General features: G+C 38.5%; 1 protein-coding gene across 2 annotated transcripts in view; it reads right to left on the reverse strand.

Moving 5' to 3' along the window:
* prim2 (DNA primase subunit 2) overlaps positions 1–22,389 on the reverse strand; it is a 78,351-nt gene that overhangs the window by 43,824 nt on the left and 12,138 nt on the right. For both annotated transcript variants that reach the window (XM_053621820.1, XM_053621821.1), the window contains exon 8: positions 2,478–2,545. In XM_053621820.1, the coding sequence (XP_053477795.1) occupies positions 2,478–2,545 (68 nt within the window). The remainder of the gene's footprint in view (positions 1–2,477; positions 2,546–22,389) is intronic.

Raw genomic sequence — 22,389 nt, forward strand, 5'->3', positions numbered from 1 at the left:
AATAAATAAATATAAACATCAAACATAAACTAACTATAGTTGAGTGCAAAAGTTTCTACACCCTCAGGACAAAGCAAACATACAAACTATAGTGGAGTAAAAAAAAAGTTTGTATACCTTTTAAGACCAAGCAAACCAAAGCATGTCAGCAAAGCTACTAAACTACAATTGAGTGCAAAAGTTTCTATACTCTTTAAGACAAAACGGCAAAGAAGAAGAGAGGATTGGAGAGGTTTGTACATCCCGCTGCAGCTTATTACAATCAAAAGATGCAAGTGAAAGCGTGCGTCTCATCTCAGCTGTTAGCCAGATCAAACCTAGATCACTACTTTGATTTGATGCTCACAAGGACACCGAACCCTCCGTCCCATAAATTACTGCAAGAAAAAGGCTGGGTTTGCTGGTTTACTCGAGTTTCACACAAATCATTTCACATGATATTTACAGAAGCAAATGATACACCAAAAGCATCTCGGCACATGTGTTGGGGCATGGAGCATTCGCTTCTGAGCTTTCCTACACTGGTTTAGCAAACAAACTGCAAAATATCTTAATATTATAAACGTGTATTAGCACTTTGTTATGAGCACAAAGTTTATTAATCCCACGAGATTTTCACTCCTAACTGAAAAGGCGAATGAAATTGACAATTTTAATTATTATTATTAGATATTCCATAAATAAAAATCTCCTGCAACCCCATGTGGTGTCAGCTTCTGGATTCTCTTAGATCCATTTGTAATATTCACTGTTTCATCCACATTTCGGTCTTAATATTCTTTTTATTTGTAGGCAAACTGTACATCAATCAATGCATATGTTATGGGGATATTTGCTTGGCCAGTAGTACTAGTATTCAGCCTCACAAGACTTACTGAGGCCAAATGAAATGAATGAAGCTCAATAGATTTGTATCTAAACATGCGCATCCACACAGAGTTGTGAGAACAGTCCCCTATTGAACCTACTGGACACGTCCTCGCACTGCTCAGGGTCAAACGAGCGTCTTATCAGGCCAGAGCAGCGATGACACGCAGCAAAAAGTATCTCGCAGCCTCAAACCGCTGCCTGTGTGTCCCCACAGACGAATTCAATTAAAGCAGCTGAATTCAGGGGACTGCAGCTGCTTTAATTGGATAACAAATGAAATGGCTGCTGGCTGCGATGCCAATCGGGCATGCTGCCATTGTTCCTTTATTGCACAAGAGAGAACAGACACCCTTGTGTGTGGATGCTGTGGAGCGGCTGCCCTTTAATATCCACTAACGTCAGTCACATCCGTCAGAACAGCCAGGTTTTACACGCCCTGGACCGATCATGGACACTGTGCTGACGACAAGGACTATGTTTACATGCACATCAAATTCTGTTTACGAATTTATTCATATACGTACAGGCATCGGAATATTCCTCTATACATGGTTGTTGTAAGTATGCCCGAGTTCCCATTCCTAAATACCTAGCCTACAGCTAAGTATCTTTGAGCACCCACAATTCCTTGCGGAATGAGCATGCCCTGATCTCCTTTCGGTGGATTTTCTGAATACGGGGTTTACATGCAACAAATTTCCGATTAAAACAGTCATAATCCAGGGGTGGGAATCAGAATATTGTGCTAATCTGAGTCGGGAAATCATGACTGCGGCGTATACATGACTCAATACTAATCAGAATACTGGTAAATTCTGATTAATGTCAGAATATTGATGTGCATGTAAACATAGCCATTGAAAGAAAAAACAAAACCTATGAAGTGAAGTTGTACAAGATGTAGTAGCAGGTCATTATTGCTACAATGCTTCTGCACGGACAATTTGCTGAGGGACCACACGTTGTCTGTGCAATAAAAATCTGTTTAGACAGCTCTAACAGGTACTACTAAAAACATGAAGGCAAAAAAAAAAAAAAAAACACCCCACAATGTGAGTCCATGACCTATACTCAAAAAATGTTTGCCAAAACATTCAAGACAAAAGTCTGTTAATGCTTGATGTAAGCAAATGGGTCTGAAAAAAAAAAAATGCCACTCATTTCACACATCATTCTCAAATGTGTGTACAAATTAACAGCTACAAACTCAAACATAGAGATAGCAGTGTCCCTGTATTATAGCTATACATCCAGTGTGTTTCATAAACAGACATGAGCTTCAAACTAATGTGTGGAGATTAATTTCTTGCATGCTTTGATACAGAAATTGTAACGTACCATCTCAGTACCATGGAAACCGGCCACAACTGAGAGAAAAGTTGGAGAAAAAAAAAAAACAGATTCGTATAGAACGAGGATGACATTTTATAATGTCGTTTAAGTCATTTATTTTAAAAGCTTCCCGCTAAACAATTCAGCTCAGAATGAAAAAACTGTCCGAGAAGGCATCAAGTTCACTGAACTGCAACAGCAGCGACGGCACAGTGATGATAAATAGCAGAGCTGTAAATCAGAGGAGTTGAGAAATGTCTGATGATCCCAATTACCTGAGGTGATTCAGCAGAGGCTGGAGTCGCTCGTCAGATTGCACGGCTGGTAAAGAACGTGCCGTCAGCTGCAAACACACAACAGTTTGAAAGGGTCAAACGTTACGGTCATCTTTATGATCAAATGCTTTTGTGTTGCCAAAAGAACATTTATAGTATGAAATGTCATTAAAGCAAAGGGGTTACATTATTTCCCTGTTTGGTGTTAATGGCTACTATTACAGAGTCAGATATTATATCCTCATCTTTGTTTATCCTGTCTGTGATGTACGCTGCATTACTGCAGTCGAATTCATTTATGCTTTCAATTATGTTAACACCTACAAGGTGTTTTTGAATTACTTGGTTATTAATCCTATTAAAAAAAAAACAACAAATCATTTTCATTACAGATGCACCGATACTAAATTTCTTTTTATTTTTACGATTGCTCAGAGTGATATAGGCCGATACAGATACAGACAATTCTGCCTTTTATACCTTCTTTTAAATTAATTCCACAATTCTGAAGGAAATGTAAATAAACTTCATTCTCTCCATTTCAATAAGTTGTTTCACAGTAACTGGTCTCATAAACAGAAAATACATTATTTCAAATTAACATTAAGACATTAACTAAATTCTGAGGATTAAATTAAGATTTCTTAACTTATTGAATGTTATTAATTCATATTAACAGAATTAACTGACTCAATTCTTTATAAAAAAATAATAAAATAAAATAAATAAATAAATAAATAAAAAATCCTGCTAGTCTCATATTCACTCACCACAGACAAAAGCATTTCTACATCATCATTGAACATCAAACTGGTAATATATAATATACATTTTTATAGCGATAGCCAATAGCGTGAAAAATTGCCTATACAGGCATCGGTATATGTACGATACATCGGTGCATCTCAAATTTTTTAATCTGCTGGACTATTTACACAAACGCTGGATTCAACTTAACCTGGAAGTGGGATGGCAGAACTCAATATTAGGACACTTTCAGTGTTTCCCCCAGGATTTTGCTCTCAGGGAGTTTTCCTTGCCCCAGTCACCTCGGGCTTGCTAATTAGGGATTAACTCATACATTTAAAATCTATATACTGAATTTATATATTTCTGTAAAGCTGCTTTGGGAAAATGTCCATTGTTAAAAGCGCTATTCAAAGAAAACTGAATTGAATTGAATTTTAAGAGACTGTGGTGGGTGGGCCACTGGTACTCGAGGGGGGTCCAGGGGCATGCTTATAAAAATCCGAGCTGTTACTGATGCTCTCGCACGCGACCACTCTTCATGCAAGTAACTTTTTTTTAAAAAAAATTTTATTTGTTATACTACATTAAAATATAATATATGTAAATACAGAGTATGAGTTGTTAATAGACAGGAAGTGTTCTATAGTTTACTAGCTAGCCTTATAGATACAATAGATAGCGATCCAGGCTAGGTAATTAATGGGAAATGCTGATTTTTGACCGCAGTGTGTTTTAGCTACAAAGTGGGAAAACAAGCATGCCTCAACGTTATGAGATTTGTAAATGAATGCATTCTGTTATTTACATTTCACACAGCGTCCCAACTTTTTTGGAATTGGGGTTGTAAAAGTAAGAAGTGTTACTTTATTTACTCCCGACTTGGAATTCCAGGTTGAGGGGGCATTTACTTTGTTTATTTTTCCCTAGTCGAAGGTCAAAAGTCCTAAGTTACAACCTTTACTATTACGATACCACTATTATATTACTACTACCACTACTACTACTACTACTAATAATAATACTATAGCGTTCGAAGGCACCATTATACTGAACTTTAGGAGAGAGAAAAAAACAGAAGCTGGTGAGAGAACAACTGTGATAACAGTAACTAACTTTCACTGATGTTCCACGTCATTAAAAGTAACTGTAAAAGGATAAACATGCAACATGTGATCCTTAAAATTGTGTGCAGGTCATGTAATAGGAGATATGAAACCCTTTGCGATGAACTGTAACGGCAAAATAACCATCTTCTAACCTGCTGTTTAATATATTCCAATAACAGCACGTCACATCGTGTTTTATTCCTTACACACATGGCATTTAAAGAACTACGTGACTAAACACACTGCATGAACTGTCACACGCATGAAACTTGCAGTTCACTACATCCTCAGCTCATAAATATAAGAACGTTCATAAACTCTGCTCTGCAGTAAAGGACGCGGTGCATCTGTTAACCGATGCGAGACGAAGTCAGTGATGAAGAGACGTGGTGGATGAACATGATCAAACTACTAAGGAACCAGCAGATTGCGGTGTAGGCAGCAACATTTCCACTCTAATAAACACGGCTTCCCAAGATCATAAATACCAGTTTGTCCAAATAATTAAGCTTCTATTTCCACACACCGGTTAAACAAGTCAGTACAGAAACTAAAATTCTGCACATACACACAGCTGAGAGTCTGGTTTTTATACAGACACACATTTACATGTCCAATGCTGGGTTTTGTGTTTTCACAGAACCTGCTGCAAAGCTGAACAGACAATAAACAGATGTGTGTTAACAGTCAATTTACTGATTATTGCAGCAAGATTTTTTCACCATGTAAAAGATCATGTTAATGTATTATTAAATATATTCCTTCACATCTTTTGTGGTTTATTGGGTACAAACACATAATACAGTTTAATACAGTAATAGAGCTAACTGCTTTGTTTTTCATTTGTGCATATTTCCTTTTTTTTTTTTTACTTACTTTTCTTCTTTCTGTTATTCTCTTTTTTTCTCCTAGAAATGGCATTAATAGTATATCTATTTTTATGTGTTTCTATGTTTACATATATTGCTATGAAAGTCCTTAATGTCCTCCATACATAAACAAATTATGGTACAATAATAATAATAATAATAATAATAATAATAATGTTGCTATTGATAGTAGTGGTACTTTATAAAAAAGTTTTTTCTCCTGCAGAAAATATTGATTTGTGTTCAAATACAAACTATTTCAGAGCTTCAATAAACTGTTTTAAGACTATTGTTTATAACGCATTTGAAATGTGTTATCATGCAGCACAGTATTGTTTCTGAAGTAGCAAACAGCTTTCTGTTTTATTAGCTTGAAGAGAAAGTCTGTTTATAGTTGCTATAGTGATTACAGGAAATAACTTGGTTCATGGATGTTCCACTATATTAAACTAACCATCATATCGACTATAAATGGATAAGAAGTGCGTCATTCTTTGGAATCGTTGCCAAACTGTTGAGGTATAAGAGGAAGAAAATGATTCCCATAACAGCACAGCCTTTTGTTTTATTCTTTTCATATTGTATAACTAATATCATATCTAACACTACACAACAGGCTATGAGAAGCGATAAAAGAGTAATAAATTGAAACATACTTGGTTGAGTATAGTTTGTAAACCAGGTCTTGTTTTGTTACACTCTGAAAAAGAAAAATTCAGCCAGCACACAAAGCTCAAGGAAACACTATGAGTCACAGTCATTAAGCCAAATGGGAGCAGCACGCATTTTCATGCAAGGTCGCCTGTCGGGCCAACACAGACAGCAGCGAGGAGCCATTAGGGGCAACACACACACACACAAAGTTCATAACGGCTCACTAACAGTCCAGAGGGAAGCAGAATCATTACTTCACTCCTGACATGTTGGTCATCCAGATAATTGGTAAGAAATAGGAGTCAGGTAGAGAAAAGTGCAGCAGGGAACGCAGAGAGAGACGGATGAGGTACAGGGAATATTCCGTAAATTCAAAATGGCCTTCCATATTCCCTATTGTATAAAATACATACCGATACTAAACTGACTGAGCCAACTAAAATGTCACTTCCACTACTGCAGTGCAATTAATACAGCTGATTTACAACAAATATATACATACATAGTATATATATATATATATATATATATATATATATATATATATATATATATATATATATATATATATACACACACATACATAGTGTGTGTGTATATATATATATATATATATATATATATATATATATATATATATATATATATATATATATATATATATATATATATATATATATATATATACACACACACACATACTATGTATGTATGTATGTATGTATGTATGTGTATATATATACACACACACACACACATACACACACACATATATATAAAGTAGAACCAATAGAGGAGAGCAAGTTTTCACACAGGTGGCAAGGATAGTTACAAAAATAGTCCTCAATAGTCCTGGTAAGCAAAATTGTTTGTAAAATCAAAAATATTTTCGAAAACCAAATGATCAATAATCCTACGAGAACAACCCCAAATGAAGTCAAGCAGATCATCACTTTTATTCATACTGGATGATAAATTAAAGACCGTAATAACGTCTGCACAAATAATATTTGTCAGTATTTTCACTGGTGTAACTTGGAACTTATGGTGTGTGTATATATAACAAAACGAATACTGATAAACAAGCATTGTTGCTCATCCGATATGTCGTAGTTCTTATCCACCTTCACTGACGCTTCTTATTTTCCTCCTCAGACCATCCAGTCAGTGAATTGGATTTAGTTATTAGTTGTGCCATCATACTCCCTGCTGTATTCTAAGCTTTCTCCACAAAGCTGTCTGCATCTTTTTCAACTGATTCCCATAGTCTCGATGCTTTTCTTTTATTCTGCTCCTCTTCACGCTCATCTTCAGCCAGTCTGTCATCGAGGCAACTTGACTGATACATGCATGTTGGTTGTATGTCAGATTTAATGTCTGTCTGCTGTATATTTCTGTATATTGTTAAGTATTACGTGTAGCACCCTGACTCAGGAGAAACTGTATTTTGTTCAATCCTCAGCCTTATGTTCAATTAGAATGACAATAAACTTGCTGACTTGTTTTCTAACATGTACTTAATTGTGTTTGCCACCTTGACAAAAAGTCATCTGCAAACTTTTGCAGCTCTAGAAGCTGTTTTCATCTCGCATCGCAGTAACCATGTTTAACTACAAGCTGTAGTATGCAGGATATGATGGCTTTATGCTCCACTTTATTTAACCCTGAGCTTCCACAAACCTGCATGATCACCGGTCATTAATACTTGCTAATGAATCCTCCAAGCAAACATTGTTCTAGTCTCAGTCAGTACTGTCGGCCAACATGTGCAGAGTGTTCAGGAGCGCAAGTTATAGTTTCACCAACAGGAAGTGCATTGAGTTTAAACAGAACTACAATCGATATAAAAAGGCTACACACCACTATTGAAAGGGCAGGTTTTCGCAATGTAGATAAATCATGTCAGATTTTTTTCCACCCTCGATGTGAAGTTACAACGTATATAAAAAATTAAGTGAAAAACAATCAATCAAACATTTTAGGGAAAAACAGAATGAAAAAAAAAAAGTTACAATAACCTGGTTGTGGAGAGGATATTTGATGAAACGAATAGACTTTTGACTATAAGTACAATAAGTGTTGGCAGCTTTATTTCACAAATATGGTAAGGATAACGGTTGAAAACAACGTGAAAAAAACCTCGAACCCCTTTGAAAACCTAGGGAAAACCCTGGCTATAACTTGGTTTCCTTTTTTTTTTTTTTCACAAAAACCTGCCATTTTAACAGGGGTGTGTTGACTTTTTATATCCACTGTATGTATCAAATTTAAATTCCTGCATTTGTAAAAGACAATGAGAAGGAGATTCTTTTTATCTCTCTTTCTGGTTGTTGAACCTACTTTCCCGAGCTATGAATAAACAAAGACTAAAAGCCCAGACGCAAAAATCTGATTGTTAGGAACCCTGGCTACTGATTCGTCCATCCCTGACGTACATTATTTCAAAAACAGCGCTAATGAAATGCATTAAATACTACAGCCAAATGTCACTTTCTGGTGTGGATGTGAAGGCTAATGAGTCGATGTTTATTTACCTCCAATTGAAACTGAAATTTTGGCATAGCACAGACCACTGAGACGCTTACTGCTTTTATCACATTGTCCCTTTGGCTTTTTGTCCATCAAACCTACAACATGCTCCCAAACACTACAATCAAAACAACTAACTAGAAGCAAACAGCACAAAATCTTTCACATAGCTGTATAGAAACTTATTTACTTACTTATTTACATACGTACTACTTTTATGACATACTTAATTACTTTTTTAAGTTCTGAAGTGTGTTTTTCCCTCCACAGCAATTCACCTGAACATGAAATACCAGGCAACAATAAGACTCCTTTAAACACACACACACACACACACACAAGCTCCTTTATCTACTCGAAGTGTTTCTCTAGGGGTTAAAACAAAAGCTTAAAAGATAAAAGATTTTTGAAAAAGAAGACTAGGATGAGTCATCGGCGTATTGATTAATAGATTGTCATCAGGCTGCTTTTCAGCATCATGAACTCTTTTGTCTCGCAAATCTCACGGAAAAGTAAAGAACACAAAAGCTTCCAATCTGAAGAAGAAACGGATCAATGCTGCGAGAAAAAACGACCACATTCCGTCCTAGGCTCTTTCTTTTCCTCATAATTAAACAATCTCTATTGTCTTTAGATGGGCAATTACAGGCAAATGGGGAAAGCATCTTAGTATGTTAACATGGTCTGAATTCTTAAGTATCTATAACGAGAGCCTCACTTGTGCATTTGCCATTTTGGAACTTGTAAATGTGTCATTCAGAAACAGCACGCCAAAGTAAAGAACATATCAACCACTTAAGACAAGAAATTGCGAGATGTGGTTTTCTAATTGTTAATCAGCTCATTTTTCTGAAAGAAGTTAAAAGAACAGATGCGTCTGAGAACCAGGCTAGACTATGAAGTGACAGCACCTCCGTTAGGATACAGCAAGAACTACACACGGAACAATTTCACTAATCTATAGGGGTCTCATGAAAAGAAATACATGATGAAAATATATCACGGTGAACACTTTGCCTTTAGTGGAAACTTTTAGGATGTTTAAAAACAAATAAATAAATAAATAAAGACCTGTTTTGTTTTGTTTTTCGAAGGCTGTCTGCTATTGAAAAAGAAAAGAAAACCCTCACCTGTTTCAAGATGTAGGCAAAATGGTTAGCAATACTGCATTTGGAAACGCTGCTCATTAAATAAAAACCCTGCCAAACCAGCCATCGCTCATTTAAGAGCTGGCGACAGCAAACAGCAGAATATATCCAAAAACAGAAAAAGCTAATGAGTGCTCCCAGCCAGATGGTGATTTAAGAGCAGTGCAACATAAGCCATTCTAGAGAGCGGTACTCGTCAGGAACCTGAACTCTCGAGCCATCGACATCCTGCCAGGGGACTGTGCGCAACACGGAGAAGCTACTCCAGCTAATTGGCATTAGTGGGGTTCACTGAAAGCGAGCGCATTTCTCTAAGGAGCACCATGTCCCCAAGATGTAGCTTGTTAACACGTACACCAACTGGGAAGCAATACCGGTCTCCAGGAAGCTGGTGGTCCTCGGGGAAAAGACGGACGAGTGAATGACATTAACCGACAGAGCGGATGATGAAATCTTACCATTAACCAGATGTCTGAACAGTTCATGACATTTACTGTTGTCATTAATGGTTCATGATGTACAAGAAAAGTCAGCATTTTGCAGGGTTTTTATTTTTGGAAAGAAGTTTTGCACAGTGGCGGCTCACAAGTGAAGGCACTAAACTACTGACCGTAAGATTGAGGAGTTCGCATCCCGGAACTGCTGGGCTGTAAACTCAACAAAAAATAAAGAACAAAATGTAATGAACTGCACATTTTCTAGTTGTTGAGGTGGTATCCTCAACAGTGCATACAGTCATGTGAAAAAATAAGTACACCTGACAGAAATTGGAATTTTTTTTTGACATTTGGACAAGCAAACATTTGATCATCGTTGGACCAGTTCCCATTAATAAAGTTGATGTACTTGAACAAAACCACAAGGAAAAAAACAATCATTTATTCAACAGAAATATCAATATATAAGATATTCATCAGTGGAAAAAGTAACTAAACCCTTGGCCTCAGAAGCTAGTACTGCCCCTTTTAGAAGAAATAACTTCTTGAAGGCGTTTTGCAAAACTGTCCACCAGTTTCTGACATCAGCTTGCTGGAATTTCTGACCACTCTACCATGAAATATTCTTTCAGTTGCAAGAATGTTTGAAGCCATTCCATAACCCTCCATTTCTTCTTTTTGAGCCATTCCTTGGTGAATTTGCTAGTGTGTTTAGGATCATTATCCTGTTGAAAAGTCCACTTTCAGTTCAACTTCAACTTTTGGACAGATTGCCTCACATTATCTTCAAGCACTCTTTGATATGATGCAGAATTTATAGTTGAATCAATGAATGCAAGCTGTGCAGTACCTGAGGCAGTGAAGCAACCCCAAACCATAACATTTCCACCACCGTGCTTCACAGTTGGTATGAGGTGATTCTCCTGAAAAGCTGTCTTCAGTCTGCACCAAACATGTCTGCTGTTACTGTGGCCAAACAACTCTATCTTTAATTCATCTGTCCAGAGCACATTATTCCAAAAGGCCTGGTCTTTGTCTATATGCTCACTGGCAAACTGTAGTCTTGCAAAGGCTTTTTTCTCACATGCAGGTCAAATTTGTGCAATCTCTTTCTGATTGTAGAAGCGTGCACTTTGACACCAGCCGTTGCAAGACTTACTAGCAGATCCTGTGATGAAATTTTAGGGTTCTTGGAGACTTCTTTTTGCATCAGACGGCCTGCTGTTGTGCTGAAATTGCTGGGATGGCCAGTCCTGGACATATTGGCAGTCGTTTGTAATCTACTCCATTTGTAGATGATTCTCCTTACAGTGGAATGATGTATTTCAAATAATTTGGAGATCTTTTTAAATCCCTTGCCATACTCATAGGCATCCACAACCTTTTTTCTGAAGGCCTTCCAGAGCTCTTTAGATCTTGGCATGTTGACACCACACACCGCAATAGAAAAGGGAACACCAGACACTAGATATGAGAGGAGTATAAATAAGACCAGTTCCACCTGCACTCCCTAAGCAGGTTCTAATCACTGGCACCCAAACTTCAACACCTGATTATAATTATATGGATTTGAAGGTGTGATAAATGTAGGGGTGTACTTACTTTTTCCATCTGACTGATCTGTGGGGGGTTTTTTTGTTAATTTGAATTGTGAAAATTACTACAAAATGTCCATTTTTTTGTCATTTAAGAGTGTAACACCTTTATTAATAGGCACTGTTTCAAATAGGATCAAATGTTTGCATGTCCAAGTATGTAAAAAACAAACAAACAAAAACAAAAAACATTTCCATTGGCTGTACTTATTTTTTCACATGACTGTAGCATTTGGACAAGAATCCTGTAATAAGAGTTAGGAAACTGTATTTGAAGATGAATTTGAGTGAGGAAAGTTTTGAGATCTCTTAAACCTTGGTAAATACTCTTTGGATTATTTACTAGAGAATCTCAAACCCCTTAACAATTCAGTGTAGGATTTTCACTGGCAGTGAAGCAACAAAGAGCGAATTAGTTGGGACCACGGTATGATAACCCCCTCCCTCCCAATGACAGTGGAAAAAAATAACCTGAGAATTAGTGTTTTTTGGTTTTTTAAAATCTGTATAGCACCTTTAACAATGGACATGGTCACAATCCAGCTTTGTAGAAATCCAGATGTAGATTTAGATACCTAATGAGCAAATCTGAGGTGACAATGGTAAGGAGAAACTACCTGAGAGGACATGAAGAAACCTTGATTCAAAAGGGAACCCATCCTCTTCTGGGTGACCCAGGATAGTGCAATTAGAGGAGAGAGGGGAAAAATTATAACTGTATACTACAAAGACAAACCGTACCAACTGTGTTGATGTTTAGCACATTACGAATGAGAGTTCTAGGATGAACAAAGGACAATGTTATGAGTTTTCCACAAGTCCTCAGTATCCAATAAAACAAGGATGATATTTGGGCATAAAAACAAAACACAAAAATATGCTTCAATATGCTGCTATGAGGTTTGATTTATGCAAAATAGAACATCACTGGTATTTTTACTCTATCATGATGACCTGCATAGGTGCATTTTATACACAAGAATTCCCCTCCAGAACTTGTATTTCTAGCGATATGATATCTGATTTGGGGTGGTTTTGTAGCTTGAGCTTGTGTGATTATTGCACTAGCCTGGTGTGAAGAGTAAAATCGTGACCAGTGTACAGCCATTTCAACGACACGAAGTGAACCAACTGTAAAAGACTGTCACTCGACACCTTAAAAAGAGCTAGTGTTTGTGATCACTTAAGTAAAGTATTTGAAAACATACACCTCCTCCAGCTTCCTGTGTGCAGAACGAATATCCATCCATCCATCCATTTTCTATAGCACTTATCCTTCAGGGTCGCAGGGAACCTGGAGCCTATGCCAGGGAGCATCATGCACAAGGCGGGGTACACCCTGGATGGGGTGCCAATCCATCGCAGGGCACAATCATTCACACATTACAGACACTTTGGACATGCCAATCAGAATACCATGCATGTCTTTGTACAGGGGGAGAAAACCGGAGTACCGAGAGGAAACCCCCACAGAACGGGGAGAACATGCAAACTCCGCGTGATGCAAGAGACTGCTGAAGTTTGCTGAACAACATGACAGCACCTTCTGCCATTCTCTGTTAAGTTTTGCATGTCATCAATAGCGCTGCCTGCCAGCTTAAATTACTGCTTTGCTGTTTTCCTGATGATTCTGCTCCAATTTTTCAAACAATAAGGATTTTTTTTTTTTTTTAAAGTTAGGAATTGTGTAGCTTGTAATTTTTTTTTTCCCCAAAAGCAGGTGTAAAGTACAGTATTAAAAACAGTCAAGCCGGTCTACCATCCTTCCCCGCTTGATTAAAATGGCAGATAAACCAATCGACATGTGAATCATAGATGATTGATTGTTGAGTAGATGATATTAACTGACACCCCCTGGAAGCCCCACCCCCTTTCCCAGTCTCATGTTAGTATTCCTTTGCCTTCGCGGTCACTTCGTCTCAATTTTCCAGCTTGAAAGATGCAGTGACATGGCGTTGTCACTTTCTGCCAAAGTAAACAAAGAATGTTTTGAGTTGTGAAATAAAATGTGTCAATATATGTTCAACTAACATCAGGCAGTATAAAGTTATTTTTAGTTAACACTCTGCAAATAATGTTAAGGGTTATCAGGTGCGAGTCTGAATCTTCTAGAACAAGGCCATTTGGAGGTACATAAGGTTCATTTAGCAGCCTTATTTTCCTTTGTACACTCAGGGGAAGGGCGTCTCTTACATTTAGCCGAACGACGCAGCGTATTTTTAGGCAAGCCATAGATTTTGCTCACTCATCCTGTGCTACTGAAGCAGCATCAAATTCACCCAACACGCACCTCTTTCTATCCATGTTTGCTCACCTGCAAGAATTTAATTGCAAATTTGATTGGTTTGGAATTTGATTTAATCGAGATAAGAAGAGAAAATGTAGTGAAACAGGAGTTTATCTTTTACTGAAAATTAATCACTCTGACAACCAACCACTTCCACACCATAGTTATCACTTTAATTCTCTACTTCTCTCTTATGCGTGCTAATAAAAACCCTGAGCTAACAATGCTCTTGAATATTTCAGAGCTATAATTATTGAAGGGAGGTGTGCTAAAAGCTTGAGTGTTCTTCTGAACATTGTCACAACACTAAAAGATAAAGCCTTTACTGTAAATGTTTAAACATCATTGCACAGGCTCTTGGGACGCTGTTACGGTGCATCATCATCATTTCATTCTGCTTTTTTTCCCCCCCCACTTCTCTTTCTTTATTGGATATATTTCTCCACGAGTAACATTTACCGACTTCTGTTCATTTCGAAAGGCTACATGCCCGGCGATAGTTAAGTGAGTTACAGCCCCAGTGAGAGTAAAATCTTGTTTACTCCTAAGACTTTGTTCATATACCGAGTTTGTTTGTGCAAATCATAGAATAATTGAACTTTTAAACATGTTGGGAGATGTGATATTCTATATTAATACCACATTAATACAACCTAGCATAGACGAGACTGTTGTAGAAGCGGTATGCAGATATCATGCCAAGCCAACACAAAATGCATCCTATGGTTTGAAGTAGCCTAGGCTATTGGAACCACATTGTAGCCAGCATAATAAGATACACAACATAAAACTTAACAAAAAAAAAAAAAAAAAAGAAAAATCCTTTGTCAGTTCTCAAAGCTCAAGCTAACCTTAAATTCAGCCAGCCACCTGAGGGGCATTGGTCAGAAGACCAGAAAGACACTACCACCAACATGGAGGTGGTTTCAATCACTGCAGCTGTTTAGAGCCTTTTTTTTCCCCATCCAAATGACTGAGAAAAAGGAGAAAATGTGGAGGCCATTAAAAAACAAAAACAAAAAAAAAAAAACACTGTCACATATGGGAAATAAGCACAAGTCTCAAATAATCACAAATCACACCCATGTCTACAGTTTGCACAATCTTAATTGTATTTATACAGTAAGTTTAAGAGAGAGCATACAGACAACTGACCTGAGTGAGTAAAGCTGCATCAGTGAGTATGATCATTAAGAATGAGAGTAAAATGTCATGAGTTGTGCACACAAAAGATATTCGCATCAGTGTAAGGCCACTTTTTACGTACAAAAAAAGGCCTGTCCCTCGTGATGAAGTTCTCTTCAACACCCCATCCCCATCCAGTTTAACCGATTACCCTGATTATTTCCCACATAGTTAATCAAATAAAATGACTGTTACTGGTACTGCATTTATAAGAGAGTATTTGTTTTGTATAAGTCATGTATTTTAAGTTTACCCTTTGACCTCCTGAAGGCCTGAATTCAATCCCAGATGACATGACATGCTTTTTTTTTGTACGTGTAATTGCTTTTAACTGCCACACATTTACATCAAATGACATTTTGCTGTAAGCGGTGTTGCAGATATTGAGCACAATAACAACTTTGGTGCAGTAAAAGGTTACAGTTATTTATTGCTTTGATGAATAGGCCTCTCTTTGTTAGAATTTAATAGGTGCTTGCTCAACAAATCCGTGACAACATCGACATAGCCCAATTAAACAGGGCTTCATCCAGACTAGTAGACTTTTCAAAATATGCATGTTTATACACTCTTTGGCCAGGAACATCTGTATCCCTGGTCAGCTGGAAAGTTGAAGTTGAATACCAGGTCAACTTTAGCTGTCTCGTTTTGGTGAGCTTGTGCTCACTGTAGCCTCAGATTTCTGTTCATGGCGGAGAGTCTCCTGCTGTTATAGCCCATCCACCTCAAGGTTGTGCATTCTGAGATGCTCTTCTGCTCACCACAGATGTAAAGAGTGATTCCAGAGCGATGTGAGGTGCTGTAGACTTCCTGTTAGGTTGAAGCAGTCTGGCCATTTTCCTCTGACCTTTCTCATCAGCAAGGATTTTCCACACTGCCGCTAACTGCATGTATTTCCACACCAATCGGTGTGAACTCTAGTGACTCGTGTGCATAAAAAATCCCAGGAGATCAGCCTGGTACGAACAACCATGCCAAAGTTAAAGTCACTGAGATCACATTTTTTGCCTACTCTCAAGTTTGATGTGAACATTAACTGAAGCTCTCGTCCTGTATCTGCATGATCTTATGAACTGTGCTGCTGCTTCATGATTGGCTAATTGGATAATTGAATGAATGGGCAGAGTATTTACTGTAGTGACCTGTTTAGCCCCCCCCCCATCCATAAAGGTTTTCAGTTTCCATGCTGTGGGACAGCACACTAGAATCATTCTCCTAAAAACTTTGCTTGATGAGGTCTTGTCTATTCTGTTATCACTGTGTATTTTTAATAGGGACATTTATTTCTTTTGAATTTTCCAGTCAAAACAGCAATCAGAGGAAGGGTCAGCATTTCTGCTGTCATATAAATTAGGCAATAAAAAAAGCTTACATCTAATTTATTTTGATTGGTTGTCTAGGGTGAGAAATAGGAACATAAATTATTAAATTGACACACTATAATTTGGACTATTTGCAATTTGCTTGTTTTTGTAAAGACAGCTGCAGAATTTTGTGCACTTCATTAGTAATAGAAAACTCAATCAGCAGCATTGTGCAGATGATTTTTTTTTTAAAATCAGTTACACAAGCGCTGACCAGGGACGATTAAGAGAAAAGAAAATTTCTTTCCTTAATTGAAGGGCTTTGTTTGCTTGAAGAAAAAGAAAATGATGCAATTTAGTTGATGCCAAAATTTGTGACTGGCAAAAATATATGAACCTGTTATGTTTGAATAGTAAATAATTAACCATTTATAAAAGTGCACAAAAGTGCTGAAGAGTTTGTTTCTTCAAATTGAGGGCAAGGTATAGAACTGTACACGTTTTTCCAGCGTGGATCAGTTATAAAGCACTCAGCATACTGTGGTGCCAAGTTTTAGTGGCAACACCGCATTTCTGCTACTTGGCCTGGAACTCCAGTGCATTTGCATCAAATGACATTTCGCAATATTCTCAACAAGACTGTCAGTGTTTTCAGTTAGTCGGATTACGTGCGGTTTGATGTGAGCACCAGGATTCTTTAGAAATAAGAAGGATCGTTAGAGCTTGTGTGTAAACACAATGCCAGCCACTCAGGATACAAGCTTTTCCAGCCCCGTTTAATTTCTGACATATGAGCCTGGTTTAATCTCAAGTGCTGCTTGGAAGGAAGAAAAAAGGTGCAGGAAAAAAAAAAGTCTACCAAATGGTTGTACTGAAAGAATGCTGATATCATATATACACATATATAACGTGAAATTTTGATAGCAGGATGTGTAATGAAGTGACTACTAAGGAATTCCTCATTCACACCAATTGGAAAAAAGGGGGGGGGGGATAAGTTATGCTGTGGTAGGACATCTGTATTAATTATGATGGATTCACTATCTCTTTTCTGAAAAGTCATTTTAAGCTTTTAAATATTTCATTGTCCTGCACTTTAAATTCAGCCAAAATTTGGTTTTGTTTTGGTTTCAGTAGAAGACAATAGAAAAAAGTGCTTCCTGAAGAAGAAAAAAGGCAACAGGAAAAAAATTAAAATAAACAAACAAAAAAAAAAAATAGATCAACTTATTTAAATTAAGGCCAGAATTTTCACTTAAGTATGCAAGTTCAACAAGAAGTAAATAGGTAAATAATGGTAGGTTTATGGTAAACTATGTGAACTTGAAATGAATGAATGAATGAAGTTCAGAAATTTATATTATGAGTAACAGACATTATATCAGTACATAAGAGCTACATAAGGCCATGATCATGTTTTAGAGTGCATTATGTAGTGGGGTGATTTCTACTGGTCATTTTATATCAAATCCCACCGGCAAAGCTACATCAGGGCAACATACAACACACTCCCCTGTCCACAGAACCTGCACCAGTGCTATGGCTTGGAAGAATGCGGCCCCCTCTGCAGCAGTCCAAATGCAAGTCTCCAGCATATCTAGTCAGGCTGCAAGATTGCACTCTCCCAAGGGCACTACAGATGGGAACACGATCGAGTCCTGAGCAGATTGGCCGAGGTGCAAGAGGGGTGCACACAGGTCATGTGTAGAGGTCATCCTCCACCAGTGCGTTAGCACATCCAATTTGTCAGAGAAGATGGGGCAACACAAGCGCCACACCACAAGTTCCATCAAGCTTAGTTCCTTTCAACCAGGACTGGAGAATGAGAGTCAATTCTGGCAGGAAGCTCCAGTTCCATAGTGAGATTACCATCACAAGTCTCGACCCTGATATAGTGATGTGGTCCAGTGGTGCTAAGACTGTGCTCCTCATCGAGCTAACTGTGCCATGGGAGAAGGGAGTAGAAGCTGCCTTTGAGAGGAAGAGGCTGAAAGACCAGGGAGAAGAGGCCAACAAAGAGCAGCTTTTGGCTCTGGGTGATAAGAAAGGAGGAGTGTTTGGGTAGTAACACCTAACCTGAGGCCTAGTTGTAGGGGGTGACAGGGAGACATCCTTGCCACTGCTCTTCCACTAGTTGACATTCTGGGGTTAAAGGATCAAAACGTGGTTGAGCAGTGGCACCCCTGCGACTGATCTATGCCATATGGAACCTGTGGCACTGAGCATGCATTAACGGTGCCAGTGGGGCTTGTCACAGCCTTAGTCACTGGGAAGGTCTATATGGCTCTGGTTGTGTTAGACAAATCATGCCTCAGTGGTATTAGGTGGAACAGGTGGGAACCATATGGAATCAGTGGCACTGAGTGTGCATTAACAGTGCCAGTGGGGCTCGCTACAGCCTTAGTCACTGGGGAGGCCTGTATGGTTTTGGCTGCATTGAGCATGCTGGCAAGGCTGAATGATGAGCAGGGTAATCCTATGGGCAGTGGAGGAGCTGCAACAGACACGAAGGTCAAAGCAGGTCAACATCTACCTGTGTAATTAATGAATCGATGGTAAAATACGACATTATGTTTTCAGTCTGTAAAAATTATTGACGTGACTAATTCAGACAGGACCAAAATCCCACAAATAATTACATTTAAATAAACATATAAAGAGTGCATTGTGCTCTCAAATTTTAAAAGAACCCCTTGCTGATGTGTTGTGGGTCTGTCATCTCCATCTGATTCATCTGTGTTAGACAGATATCCCTTCATGGTCCAAGACTGTTAATCTTGTCAGGTCAATTTCCGTATTACTGATTGCTTATCAAGACAGTGTTGTCTCTGTCAACAAAGGGAAGATGACTTTCCTGCTTGTTTTCACACAGTGATAATCCAAAGCTCAATACAGCTCATCACTACAGCGGATTAGCAAAATAGGGGCAGACATTCTTCTTAACAGCAGCTGCTTATCCATCTCTGGACATGTGGAAGGTCCGTTCAATAAGTTATCAATAAATCTTCATGGATCTAAAACTTTGCTTTTAGCCACAGTCGGTTATTCAGAAATGTTTTCTCAGAGTTTTTCCAAAGTTCCTCAGTGTTGGAGATTTAAAGACTGTTCAACTTTTAAATGAATCCATGTTACTCGTGTGGAGAACCATGTGACTAGTTCATCATTATTCATAGAGGCGCTTATCGTAATGTAAGCTGCTTATGACCTTGCTTGAAGTGGCATTTTCTGAGCGTGAGTTTTAAGCTTAAGATACACGAACAGCTTCTAACACTGTTCCTGACCATAGAGTGGTCTTTTTGGGGGATCTGTAAAAATTTTGGTTTATGTTTACTTTTCACAAATGCAACATACTAGTGACATGGAAATGAAAACCAAAAAAAAAAAAAAACCCAACCCAAGCATATACAGTGCTATGGAAAAAGTATTTGCCCCATCCTGATTCCTTCTGTTTTTGTGCATTTCTCATACCAAACTGTTTATAAAATTAAAACAAAATCTAAGATAAAACTACCTGAGTAAATGGCAACCTGAGTAAACACAAAATACAGTTTTTAAATGGCAATGTTATTATTAAAAGTGATTCAATACCAATTGAACCTGTGTGAGAACGTATTTGTCCCCATAGTTACTAATTCCTCAAGTCAATGAAACTGCATTCGTAATGGGATGTAGCTGGACTAGATCGCCAAATGGAGAAAAAAAAAAAAAAAAAAAATCGCCAAATGGAGGAAAAAAAAAAAAAGAAAAAAAAAAAAAAAAAGAAAAAAAAAAAAACACTTGACAGTAGAGAACCTTCCCAGAAGTGGCCGATCTGCCAAAATTCCCCCCAAGACCACAGCAACGACTCATCCAGGAAGTCACAAAAGAGCAAAGGACAACATCAAAGGATCTACAAGCCTCTCTTGCATCAATAAAGGTCACTGTTCATGACTCCACTATCAGAAAGACTCTGCATAAAAATGGCATCCATGGAAGAGAGGCGAGGTGAAAACCACTGCTAACCCAGAAGAACATTAAGGCTCATCTGAATTTTGCAAAAACACACCTTGATGATCCTCAAACCTTTTGGGAGAATGTTCTGTGGCTTGAGGAGTCGAAAGTGGAACTGTTTGGAAGACAGGGGTACCATTACATCTGGCATAAACCAAACATAGAATTCCACAAATAGAACTTTGTATCTACGGTCAAGCATGGTGGTGGAAGTGTGATGATGTGGGGATGCTCTGCTGCTTCAGGATCTGGGCAACTTGCAATAACTGAGGGAAACATGAATTCTGCTCTCTAGCAGAAAATCTGAAAGGAGAATGTCTGGTCTAAGTTGAAAGTACGTAAGTTGAAACTCAAGCACAACTGGATCATGCAGCAAGACAATGATCCAAAGCATAGGAGTAAATCCTAGTCCTAGAAGTAAGTGAAAGACTGATCTCCAGTTATTGGAAGCGTTTGGTTGCAGTTATTGCTGCTTAAGGTGGCACAAACAGATTTTAAGTTTAAGGGGGCAATTCGTTTTTCATATGGGTGTGTTTTTAATCAAGTTGCCTTTGTTTTATTAAGAAGTTCCGGTCAACTGGAAATGTTATGAATCAACCTGGAATTGGACCCGTGTCTTTATAGTCTCAACGCACTGTGAAGAGGATGGTTCGAGTGGCCAAAAAATCATTGTTAGGATACATGGCACCAAATATCAACAGGTATTAAATGAAAACCTGACTGCCTCTATCAGAAAGCTTAAAATGGGCCGTGTTTGGATCTTCCAGCAGGACAATGATCCAAAACATACATCAATATCAACACAAAAATGGTTTACTGACCACAAAATCAAGGTCCTGCCATGGCCATCCCAGTCCCCTGCAATGCTTTTTTTTGTGATGACATTTGTAGTAATTTTCAAAATTTAAATGGAAAACAGATCAGTCACATGGAAAAAGTAAGTACACCCCTACATTTATCACACCTTCAAATTCATATAATTAGAATCAGGTGTTGAAGTTTGGGTGCCAGTGATTAGAACCTGTTTATGGAGTGCAGGTAGAACCGGTCTTATTTATACCTCTCTCATATCTACTGTCTGGTGTTCCCTTTGCTATTGAGGTGTGTGGTGTCATCATGTCAGGATCTAAAGAGTTCTGTAAAGCCTTCAGAAAAAAGGTTGCGGTATATGGTATGCACGTATATAGCGCTTTTTATTTTTTAAACTTAGCGGTTCCAAAGCGCTTCACTGATTCTCATTCACCCATTCTCATACACACACACACACCAATGGTAGCAGAGCTGCCATGCAAGGCGCTAATTTGCCATCGAGAGCAACTTGGGGTTCAGGACACTTCGGCATGTGGAATCATGTGGGCTGGGAATGAAACTGCCAACCCTACGAGTGGATGCCCACGATAAAAAGATCTCCAAATTATTTGAAATACATCATTGCACTGTAAGGAAAATAACCTGTGGTGCAGATTTCAAATGGCTGAATTTGTCCAGGCTATCCCAGCAAATTCAACCCAACAGCAGACCGTCTGACGCAAAAAGTCGACTCCATCCATCCATCTTCTACCGCTTACTCCTTCTTCAGGGCCGCGGGGGAACCTGGAGCCTATCCCAGGGGACATCGGGCACAGGGCGGGGTACACCCTGGACAGGGTGCCAGTCCATTGCAGGGCACACTCACATACACACTCACACACCCATTCATACACTACGGACACTTTAGACACGCCAATCATGTATCTAAAGCCAATCACTTTAGACACGCCTGCCATGCATGTCTTTGGACTGTTGGACTGGGGGAGGAAACCGGAGCACCCGGAGGAAACCCCCGCAGCACGGGGAGAACATACAAACTCCGCACACACATGGCCCCGGCAGGAATCAAACCCCGGACCCTGGAGGTGTGAGGCGAATGTGCTAACCACTAAGCCACCATGCGCCCAAAAAGTCGACTCCAAGAACCCCAAAATTTCACCAAAGTATCTGATAGTAAGTCTTGCAACAGTTGGTGTCAAAGCGCATGCTTCTACAATCAGAAAGAGATTTCTGTTTGACCTGCATGGG

Source organism: Ictalurus furcatus, chromosome 3, assembly GCF_023375685.1.
Source record: "Ictalurus furcatus strain D&B chromosome 3, Billie_1.0, whole genome shotgun sequence".
Lineage (NCBI taxonomy): Eukaryota > Metazoa > Chordata > Actinopteri > Siluriformes > Ictaluridae > Ictalurus > Ictalurus furcatus.